We start from the raw sequence: 11,456 nt of genomic DNA, 5'->3' as shown, positions 1-11,456 counted from the left end.
GTCAAGCGAGGGTCTGGACGGCCCAATGGGGAACATTCAAGAACTTCAAGGGACTTTGCTCCCCACACTCCAGCCAGCTGGGATGGCCCTCAAAGGTTATCTCTCAGGTCAGGGAAGCTGTCAGTGAGTCTGACCGTCTGGAGCAAGGGAAGCGAGAAGGTGTTATTCCCTTCCTGGGAAGAAGGCACTTCTGGTCCTTCTTGTAAGAAATAGATCCTGGATGAACACAATGCCCTTTAAATAAGAGAAGTACAATCGTTAGACTCTCTGCTGAGGAGGTGATAGAGATTTGGGTTCTTCCAGGTGCCAGAGCGGGAAAAAGTTCAGTGATGGATGGAGTTTGACAGAGTCGCTCTTGCTGGTCAGAGTAATTCCAGGCCTCCACACGGCTCTGGGCCAATACACATTAGAAATGAGCTCTGTCTGCAGCTCCCGGGCCCTGGGAAAGGCAAGACAGTTATTTGAGAGTTGGGTTTTTTTAAGTCTTAATACAGGCATATGTTCACTCTCTCATCTACAGGGAAGATATAGAGCTAAAAGAACAGGCTTGGTTAACAAGCAGTCCTGCCTTCACATACTAGCTGTTTCCACTTGTAAATTTATGGCCTTGAGCAAGTTACATTGTCCCCTCTGAACCTCTGGTTTCTCATCTCGGAAGTAGGGACAATGATCAAATCAATGCAATGATTAGCAGAGTGTCTATTGCTTTAGGTGCTCAATAAATATTAACTATTGTTATGAGCATGTGTTTTAACTGAAACATTTATTGAGCGCCTACTATGTACCACACAGTGCAAGGGAGATAGGATGAATACAGCTTTTTCCTTAATTTCAAAAAGCTTCTGGTCCAGGACGGGAAGTAGATACATGAACTTTTTTGCTCCTTCCCCAGGCTTGGTGGATAACACTGCTCTCTGCTGAATGTCCCTGTGTAAATAGGGACCACCAGAATTCTAGGACACATGGGGATTGGGGAGATTTGGGTTTCTGGGGGCCGACTCCTGTACCTCTGTCTAGGTATATGCACTTCCCCAGTGTTGTCATTGTTGGCTCCCACGTCCTTGTCACGGGCTCCCGCAGCACTAACCACCATCTATCATTACTTTTTAATTTATATATTCATACTCTGGGTAAGGGTGCCATTGGCATCTGTGGAGGGGTCTGATGCAGAGGGCGGGGGCAACTCCCCCAAGCCAGCAAGAACCCCCAGGCTGGGGAAGTCGGATAGCAACTACAATAATACCCGAATGCAGAAGGCTTTACCAATGCACCAGCTTTTCAAGCTTGCAAAGCATTCGTTTCATTTAATCTGCATGGAAGGAGGTATCTCCAGTAATATTTTACACATGAGGAAACTGAATGCAGAGAGGTGGGTTCCGAACCACCACGAGAACCCCAGCCCACGCAGGTTCTCAAAGTTGTCTGATAAGAATTACTGGGGTATTTATTAAGTGTAGATTACTAAACCCTCTCTCCAAGTTCTAATTCTGAAGGTCTGGATTGAGTCTCAGGAATGAATACTTGAACAAACACCCCTGGTGATACTTATCTTCAGGCAAGTCCGGACATGGTGCCATTCATTGATTTTTTTTTTTTTACTTAGCTAAGATTCTTTGGGTCCCAACTAGAATCCACACCATGGGGAGAGCACAATGAACAAGACAGCTCCCAGCCTTAAGGAAGTAACAGTCGGCTGACTGAGCAGATGGTCCGGGTCCCAAGGCTGGGGTCTGTAACCCAGATCTCTCCCAGGAAGGGCCTTTCCTACTGGATGGGACTGGCTTCCACTCGGAAACAGGGTTGGAGCCTGCTGGGCCTCTTTCCACTGTCTAACACTTGCTCAGGGCTGAGCTTGTGGGTCTTTGGGGCTGGTGGCATCCTGAGAAAGCAGCAGAGGTATGCATGCATGGCACATAGTGTTTCAGACAATGCTAGCCAGCTGCTAATGTGCTTGTCAGCGAGGAAAGGATATGGGGTGCAGGCAAGAAAGAGCTCTTCTGTGTGGAGGAAAACAGCTGGGGGGCCTGAGGAGGCGCAGGGCTTGACATTTCTGTAAAGGCAATTCCAGCTCGGACCTGACTTTGCACCTGAAAGGGAGGCCACGCAAGTATCCCTCTTGAGCAGATGAGGAAATCAGGGCTTGAGCAGACAAGGAAAGCAGGGCCCAGAGAACCGGAAGTGAGAGGTCCTGAGCTGAAACCAAGGTCTCCTGGGGGAACCGCCAGGGCAGGCAGGGACTGCAGGGCACGAATACCATGGGCAACACCCCTTTCCTGAAGGGTGATGTGTGCCTGTGAAGAGAAGAGCCTGACGCTTTCATACCATCCACTCATGCACTCATGGGGGCCAGGAGGCTCACCTGTCAGCTGTGCTCAGGGTTCCAGCTTCAGACCAACACTCCCCTTTTCCCGTGGAGAAGTCTATCCTTCATGCTAGTCACTCCCACCCTCTGTCTTCCCCAGGAGAGCGCTTCAATCTTCGAAGCAGATCTGCGCAGGCCTTCATCTAGGTACGTTCTTTGTTCCAGAAACTCTGAGTCCCCAGTAGCTGCCCGGAGCCTGGCCCTCCGGATGGGCCCTGCCAGATTAGGCCGGGGGTGCTGCCAGAGGTCACTTGGCCAGTGTGCAGGAAGGCTGCGTGGGCCAGGCTGGGCTGAATCATCGCAGACCAGAGCGGGGCCGCACCCTGCCTGGGAACCACCGGGGGCCACCGCCATTCTCTTCCTGCTCCTTGTTGAGCCAGACAGCCATTTGGAGCCTGGAGGGACAGGAAAGGGCAGGGATCCCAGGTGAAGCAGAGTAAGGCAGCCTGACCTGGGCGTTTGTGGGCGACAGCCTGTTCTGTCTCATAAACAAAGCCTATAGTACCCCGAGGTCAGTCCCCAGACCAGGCAAACAGACGGTCCCTGGACCTGAAGGCTCCGCTTTGCGGGGGTCCTCTCTACTGGCCCTTCCCAGCAGGGGTTCCCCGGGGTGCACCCCCCAGGGTGGGAGGCGTGTATATGACCTGAAAGCTTCCCCCGGGAAGGCAGGGCGGGGCGGGGCGGCTGCCAAGGCCCAGGATATAAGGGCGGAAGCGCCGCTCTCAGGCCCGGCCAGCCCACCATGCACGCCCACCGGCTGCCCTTCCTCCTCCTGCACGCCTGGTGGGCTCTGCTCCAGGCGGGCGCCGCCACGGTGGCCCCAGGGCCCCTGCGTGCGCGGGGGCAGGTCTCGTCGCCGTCCCCCCTCGCGTACATGCTGAGCCTCTACCGCGAGCCGCCGCGTGCGGACATCACCCGCAGCCTGCAGGCCCAAGGTAGGCTGCCCGCCCCGCCCCGCCCCGCCCCGCCCGCCGCGCGCGGCACTCGGGGCACACCCCACGTCCGAGCTCCGGGCGGCGCCGGGCCGGCTGCGGCTGTGCCGGGGCGCTGCCGTCGGGGACGTGCCGCGCTCCGGGTCGGGGGCGCCTCCCGTCTGCGTGGGCTCCCGCGCAGCGTGGGTAGGTCGCGGGGTTGTGGCCCTCGGGGTGGGTCCCGGACAGAGACCTGGGGGTGCCGGGGCTTGGCTTAGCGCGGGCAGAGCGCGGTGCTTCAGGTGGGAGCGTGACTGAGCCCCGTCTGAGCTGTGCGGGTTTCCTAGATTGCGTAATCCGGCGCCTCGGTGTGTGCATCTGTGACGGAGGGATGACAGTACCTCCCTTATAAATGTGAGGCGAGGGCTAGGTGACAAGGCACACGCACAAAACAACGGCTTAGCACAACACCAGGAATAGTAATACACGATCCTTACTATTGCTACAATGACTTTGTTTTGTCGAGTTTTTTTTCTTTTCGCGAGTAAGGGTGACTAGGTCCCCGGGTCTGGCGTTGGGGGTGTCCCCAGCTGAGAGCCGGCTTTGAAACTGGCTATCAAGCATGCAACATCAGGGATTAGAGATGGGGAGCCCGGAGTTCGAAAATGGAGGTAGGCTTGGGTCCTCGAGGCCAGACTCGGGGGATGCCAGTGTCCCGGGTGACAGGGCCGAGGTTTGGAGAGACTGGGGGACGTCAGTAACTATGGTGACCTGGGAGGTTCGCCCTTGAGGACGAGGCAGCGCGTTCTGGACTCGTCCAGGCGCTGCAGGCAGGTGGGTGTTGAGCAGAGGGAGACTTTCCCGCGGGGTCCCCTTACCACGTGCAATCCACATCCTGGCGCCTGCGGTGTGAGGGGACCCCTGCCGCCCTTCGCCTTCTGCCGCCTGCCGGGGCTAGACGGCCCTCCCTGGGACTGGGGCGCAATCCACATCGGATAATCTGATACGACTGGTCACCCGCCGGCCCCTTGTGGTCTGGGGGGTGGGGGCTTCTACCTCCCTGGCCTGCCCCGTCTGGGGTCAGAGGACTGGTGACCCTCTCCGGAAGGGTCATCTGGGGACCAACCAGACTAGGGACACCCGGGGAGCGGGGCAATTTGAAAATTTCTGGAGTGATTCTCTCCTCCAGAAAGCTGCGGGGGTGGTGGTGGTGGGGAGCATGAGGGGGTTGGGCAAAGCTGGAAGCGCTTTTCCAGTTCCCTCCCTCCTTCAGGAGAGTTTCTGATAGTTGGTGGTGATGCTCCGGTCTGGGAGTCTGGAAAACCGGGTTTGGTATCTCAAACCCTGCTTCCCATTTCCCCATGTGCCCCTGGCACATCAGTTGACTTCTCTAGTTTTCTCTTTTGTAAAATGGGAAAGTGGCTTTCTTTCTGCCTCATTTGTGTGTGTATGGTAAAATATACATAACAACATCGACCATTTTACCCGTTTTTGAGTGCACGGTGGCCTCAAGTATCTTCACATTGCTGTGAATTGGCTTTGCTTTTTAAAAGCAGCAAGAAGAGCCTGGCTGGAGTGAGACTGAGAAGGGATGACGTAAACGGGCTCTTTCCCCTCCTGGGTTTATTTGTAAGCAGCACTAGGATGGCGTGAAATGGGTGTTGGAGTCTAACCAAATTGGCTTCGCATCTGTGTCTGTCACTGTTTAACCACCTTCACCTTGGACCTTCAGTTTCCTCATCGGTGAAATGGTGATCAAGGGCAGGAGGATTTAAGGAGACGATGCTCATAGAACACTTGGCATGAGGGCAGCTGTTAATGATAATCACCCTTGTAATTTATACTCATTAGAGTGGGCAATCGGTGTCATGCCCACTCCGTCCTTTCCTACAGGACCTCAAACCCCAGCTCACCGTCAGTACCTTGTTTGAGGGGAAGGGAACCCAAGGGCACAAGCCTAACCACTTCCTTCTTTAGAATTGGAGGTGGCTCAAGATCGCACTGGAGTCTGTGTGGTCAAGTCTGTGTTCAGTGCGTGGATAGGTTTCAGGGCGTCCATGAACCCCTTCCTCATACCCACCCCCAAAATCACAATTATTGCATAAGCAGGAGATAGTTTTTTTCTTGGGAGAACATTTTTAGCTTTCATCAGGCATCAGTGGACCCCCCCAAAAGATTAGACACCCCTATTTTAAGATGAACTGGAGCCAGGTTTAAGAACCTATCAGTGCTGTGGCCCAGGGAGCCCTTGGCTGGGGGTTCGGTTGTGGAGTCTCAGCTCTTCTAGCAGGAAGCAGTCACCTCCCTGCCCTCCGTCCAAACACACTGCCCATTCCCGTAGCAGATGTCTTTGTTCCCTGTCCAGGTCCCTCTCCGCCTGGACACCTTTATTTCTAACTTTGGATCTGGGCACTACTGAAATGGTTCATGATGGCCAGCGTTTAGTGCACTTTGGTGGTTATACTGGGGAAAGCATTTGACACGTATTATCTCAATAAATCACAATACCGTGTGAGGTGAATACCGTCACCATTGCCCTTTTACACAGAGGGAAACTGAGTCCCAGAGAAGGAGGTCTCAAGTAGTGACCACCCAATGTGAAACGGCAAGTGGCAAAATTTGAACCATCACCTGAGGCAACAGGACCCCTGCTGTAAACACTGACCTGGAAATGCCTTCCTGCAAAAGGCCATTTGTGGCTCCTTGAGATAATATGTTAACTCCTGGTGCATGTGGCTAGGAGTTGCTACATGTCCCACCTAATCCCCAGGTGGCCAGGTGGTGCTGCCATGGGCACTGTCAGCCTCCTCCCCACACCTTTGGGGAGACTTGCTAGTCAGGGGCCGGTTATTGCCCCCTGCAGGTGCTAATGAGGAGGGAAGTGGAAATGAAGTGAAAAGGAGTAGCTAGAGATGGGTTGGTAGAAGCTGGCAGAAACTGAGGCTGGGAATTGCCTTTTCTAATATAAGCTGTATTTCCCAGAGAACTTCCCTGACTGACCAAACATGCTCTGTGACGCAATAGGAATACACAAAAACCAAACAAAAAACTGTTCTAGCATCTGTCTAGAATGGACCTAAATCAGAGATCATCCCCCAGGACCTATTCACAAAAGGGTTACTGTTTTTATTTCTAATGAATAACCCCAGACTTTTATTTAGCAATAAACCTTCAAACCTTTTTATTTCCCTGGGTTCTCTATTAACACAAAGATGGGTAGGGCATTACTATTCTCATTGCAAAAAATAAGAAACTGGGCTGGAAAAAAGTTCAAGATCACTTTTAGGTGACCTGGAAATCCACAAATCCATGCCATCCCCAGACATCAGACCAAAATAGTCCAATACTAAAACTAATGGAATGTGCTTCCCATTCCTTTTTATCCAGTTTGGGCTTAGTTGTCTTGGATGGGTGGAACAGGGCTGTGTGTGTGTGTGTGTGTGTGTGTGTGTGTGTGTAGAGGGAAGGGGAGGTGAACTCACCCAGTTTTTACCAATTATTCTCTGCCTCTGGGCTGTCTCAACGGGGAGTGACAGAACAGTGTTTGGGCTTTTCAGTTGGGCAAATCCAGGTTTATTCTTGGCTCTGCCACCTTCCAAGAATGACACCTCGCGCAGGTAATGTAACCTTTCTGAGCCTCAGTTTTCCTCATCTCTAAAATGAACTCAGGAACGTCCAACTCATAGGGCTGGGGTGAGGCTTTAGAGAGATGATTCATGTAAAGTGAAAGGTCACACGTGAGCTATGGTTGTTACACCACTGAGGCCACAGGAGGTCCCCACTCACCATGCTTCCTTCCTGTTTTTTTTTCTCACCCAGATGTGGAGGTGGACGGGCAGAACTGGACCTTTGCTTTCGACTTTTCCTTCCTAAACCAAGAAGAGGACCTGGAGTGGGCTGAGCTCCGGCTGCAGCTGTCCAGCCCTGTGGACCTTCGCCCAGATGTCCCGCTCTCCATTGAGATTTTCCACCAGCCAAAGCTGGAGGCGGATCAGGACCCAGCTCACTGCCTAGAACGTCTTCAGATGGAACTGTTCACTGTCACTCTGTCCCAGGTGACCTTTTCCTCGGGCAGCATGGTCCTGGAGGTGACTAGGCCACTCTCCAAGTGGCTGAAGCACCCTGGGAAGCTGGAGGAGCAGATGTCCAGTTTGGCTAGAGAGTGTTGGCAGCGGCCTCCCACACCACCTGTCACCGACGTGCTCCTCCTGCTGTATTCCAACCTCTCCCCTGAACAGAGGCGGCTGGGTGGCTCCACTTTGCTGTGGGAAGCTGAGAGCTCCTGGCGGGTCCAGGAGGGACAGCTCTCCCGGGAGAGAGGCAGGAGGCACCCTCGACATCACTTGCCAGACAGAAGCCAACTGTGTCGAAAGGTCAAGTTCCAGGTGGATTTCAACCTGATCGGATGGGGTGCCTGGATCATCTACCCCAAGCAGTACAATGCCTACCGCTGCGAGGGCGAGTGTCCTAACCCTGTGGGGGAGGAGTTCCACCCGACCAACCACGCATACATCCAGGTGGGATGCCAAGGCCTGGGGGAGGGCAGGCAGGAAACTGGGAGGGAGAAGTGGCCGGGCTGCCAGAGCTGGGGCACAGCACTCCAGCTGGGCTACTAAATTACAGTTCATTCATGCCCAGTTATTCGGGCACTTGCAGTGTGCCAGGTCATGTGCTAAATTCCTAAGGATACAGATGACCAATGACAGAATCCTCAGAAAGCCTACATGGAGTCATGCCCTGCTGGGTAGCCTTGAACGTGATGCTTTCTTGGGACCTTTTCCTTGTCTTTCATAAAATTAGGGGTGAAGGGTGGAGACTGGAGTGTCTCAGCTCCTTCTCAGCTCTGACATTCTAAGGAAAGGGAATTCAGAATCTGGAGTTTGGGGATAGACAGGCTTGGGTTTGATTCCTACTTATTAGCTGCGATATTGATCAAGTTGCTTACTTTCTCAGCCTCAGTCTTCCCATCTGTCAAATGGGGACAGCAATGCCATATTTCACAGGGAGGTTGTAGGGTTAAATGGGATGATATGTATACCTTAAGTACAGTAGTTGGCAGATAACTACTATATCTGCCTGATATATAGATAACTACTGTATCAGGCATGTTTGATGTTATCATTAGAAGTCTGCGATTCACTGATGAAGTGGGGGCCATGTTTATGAGGGCAGGGTTGATATAATACTGTTCCAGCCACTGTACTTTTGCTGCCTAAAACAGGAATCAGACACCCATTTTGCCGGAGTTAGATAAGGTCCGAGGCTACCACCAGGTGCCACTAACCAGCCTAAGGTCCAGACGGAGGTGGAGGGAGAGGAATGGAAGGAGAATGACAGCGACAAAGTATAGAGGCTACTGTGGTGGCCCTGATACGATAGATAGCCTGCCCTGCTCTCAAAGGTCATATGGGACCAACGTGTCTATTTACTCCAAGAAGCCTAGAGTCGCTTGGAGCTGTGGTACATCTTCCCAGCCAAGCCTCAGGCGGGGTTCAGCGGCTCTGGGGAGCATGTGAGCTGAGCTCGTGCAAGGGAGGCACTGGTGTATGGGCAGTGTGTATGGACAGAGGGCAAGGAGATTACACCCTAGAGGACTTGGCCTGGGCAAAGGCCTCCTGCGCCTCTTCCAGGCCCCACGTGGTACCACCAACCTACCTGTAGCACAATCAGAGGGAACCACAGAGGTCCAGATAGGCCCGGTTGCCAGCTCTGATGCTGTGATCGGAAAAGACGTCGTGGGACCACTGGGACATGGCCCTAGAATGCCAAGGGGTAGTTACCTTTTCTCTGTTTGCCCTTCTCTGGGCAACAAAGCAAATCCTACACGAATTTCTGCATGACTCTTTTCGGCCTTTTATTTCTGGAACTAAACCAGGAGTTTCTTGGACTGTTTTATAAACTGGTGTTTACTCTAGACTAGAACCCTAGAACAGGAGTTACCTACTGCTCTCTCTACCCACATACAGCATTTAGAATCTTCTGTGCAGACGATGCTTTAAAAAAGAGAAAGTTATTTTACAGGTTAGCATTGATGATGTATTGGCATACTGATTCCTTTATGAACACAACTCTTTTCTATTTTTGCACCCAGAAACGGATTTGAAGTCTCTGTAACTTTTTCACCCTTTCCTCAGAAATGACACTGTTTTGACCTGACCAGTGGGCTGTTAACTGAACCCCTCTCCTCCCTTTCACAGAGTCTGCTAAAACGGTACCAGCCCCACCGAGTCCCTTCTACCTGCTGCGCCCCAGTGAAGACCAAGCCACTGAGCATGCTGTACGTAGACAATGGCAGAGTCCTTCTAGACCATCATAAGGACATGATCGTGGAAGAGTGTGGGTGCCTCTGAGGAGACCTGGAGGGGTGCTGGATTTGCCGGCGCCCTGGAAGGTCGGGAAGCTCCTGGAAGACAAGATAAGCAGCCAATCCTATGAGGAGAAACGGAGGGGAAAAGTTGCTCTGGCCACCAGAGCTGAGAAGGAAGGGCCGCCCACCCTGTAATGGAGGCGTTGTGGAGTCGGGCTACACACTGAGGCCGCTGTCAGGAGAGGGAGGAGGAAGCCTGGCCAGCGGTCTAGCTGGGTTTTCTCTTTACCCAACAGACAGTGGCGAGTAAAAGCACTAGTGGAAGAGTTCTTTACCTGACTGTTTTTTAACCAGCGAATCCCCGGAAATTGTATGTAAAAGTTGGGGCGTGCGTGCATTTATTTTTGAGGTGGGACAAAGTTGTCTATAACTTTTATGTATTCTCGAAAGTGGTCTTTGACACTCTCTCACACACACACACGGTTAAGCATCACTGGTAAATGAATAACGGGGGGCTCTTTGCCTCAGGCGGGGTTAGGGGGCCCCCACATCTTTCTGGCTGGCCACTGGCAATCTGTTGGCCTGATGCTGGGCTCCCTGGAGTGCAGCTCTGCTAATGAGCTGTACAAACAATAAAGCCACTGTATAGTCCTCCGAGGCCATCTGGTGCCTTTGAAGGGAGAGGCAGGAACTCGTCCAAGAGGACTGGCCATACTAGACTACAAAGCTGGGGCCCTCAGACACCCCCACGTTAGTCGGCTTTGGCAGACACAGTCCGAGTCTGTTCGGGTTGGTGACAGTTCACCTCCGTCTCTCAATGTGTGCTATTCCTGAGGCCCGAGCTTCCTATCCAGCAGACGTAAAGGCTCTGTCCTGAGTGGGTTCCGGTCACAGCTCAGCCACAGAGTTTGTGACCTCAGGTGAGTGATGTACCGCTCAGCCTCAGGCTGTGACATGAAAGCGGGTGGATCCTAATGCGTTCCCGTTAAATGTCCGTCGGCAGGCTTCGAAGAGCCATGACCTTGAAGCCGTGGACTGTCCTCTGGGCTCGATCCCCATCTCCACGTAAAGCCTGCTAAGCTCAGGCCCTGCCATCTCCCCTTGATCTAACCTTTACCCGCCCTTCTGTCGCTCAGGGTTCTAACAGTGGCTTAATTTCAGGTTCCTCAGAGCAGCATAGCAAAAGGAACTCAAGTTTTCTTATAGGAAGCTCTCCCACCAAACACACACGTCTTCATCTTCTGGATGAAAAGACCCCAAAGGCAGCGCTTCTGCATTTCTCTCACCAGCTGACCTCGTGGAGCTAACGGGCTATATTTTCTTGTTTGGCAGGGCTAGGGGGCCATTTCGTTGGGAGTGTGAGTCCATAATAAATCTATCCCTACTTTCTCAAGAAGCCCACTGACGTGTGCCCCAGCACGTGAAGACCCTTGCCGAGTTTAGATAGGACTCAACCGCAGCCTTGGTTGAGTCAAGGTAGTAATCCCGGCCCAGGAGGGTTGCTAGAGAGCTCGGCCCGCGCCTGAGAAATCTCAATGCCTCGATTCAGCAGCAAAGCTGTTGCAGCTGCTCATTTCCTGGAGTAGAAATAGACCTATTCTAACCCCAATTCAGAATCATGATAGAATTCTGCCTCTGACTCTACTCAGAAGACAGTGGAGCTGGGGAGGCCTTGTGAGGTCAGCTTTTGTCCCATCTTCTTTCCTAAACAAGGCCCCGGAGACCTGGTGGCCTGACCACACAGAAATGGCAGGGCCAAGAGCTGAGCTCCGGCCTCTGGAGCCCCAGGGGCGTCGTCTTTAGTAGCAAGTATCTAGAAGTCTTTGCTCCCCTAGATTTGGATCAAGACATTCAAATCCCAATTCCACGGCCAAAT

The 11,456-nt window shown here is 52.8% G+C and overlaps 1 protein-coding gene across 2 annotated transcripts; it reads left to right on the top strand.

Moving 5' to 3' along the window:
- Positions 1-3,104: 3,104 nt before the first annotated feature.
- Positions 3,105-10,180, top strand: NODAL (nodal growth differentiation factor; the record flags this gene model as incomplete). Of its 2 annotated transcripts, none has more annotated exons than XM_081074017.1 (3): positions 3,105-3,297; positions 7,093-7,790; positions 9,471-10,180. In XM_081074017.1, 3 exons carry the CDS (start codon positions 3,105-3,107, stop codon positions 9,621-9,623), a joined length of 1,044 nt encoding a protein of 347 aa, XP_080930143.1. In that variant the 3' UTR covers positions 9,624-10,180. The 2 variants fall into 2 exon arrangements, with proteins under 2 accessions (XP_080930143.1, XP_080930144.1); XM_081074018.1 differs by lacking the exon at positions 3,105-3,297 and adding an exon at positions 3,382-3,480.
- Positions 10,181-11,456: the final 1,276 nt, after the last annotated feature.

Source organism: Rhinolophus hipposideros, assembly GCF_964194185.1.
Source record: "Rhinolophus hipposideros genome assembly, chromosome: 15".
Taxonomy (NCBI): domain Eukaryota; kingdom Metazoa; phylum Chordata; class Mammalia; order Chiroptera; family Rhinolophidae; genus Rhinolophus; species Rhinolophus hipposideros.
This window is presented reverse-complemented; position numbering and strand designations above follow the sequence as displayed.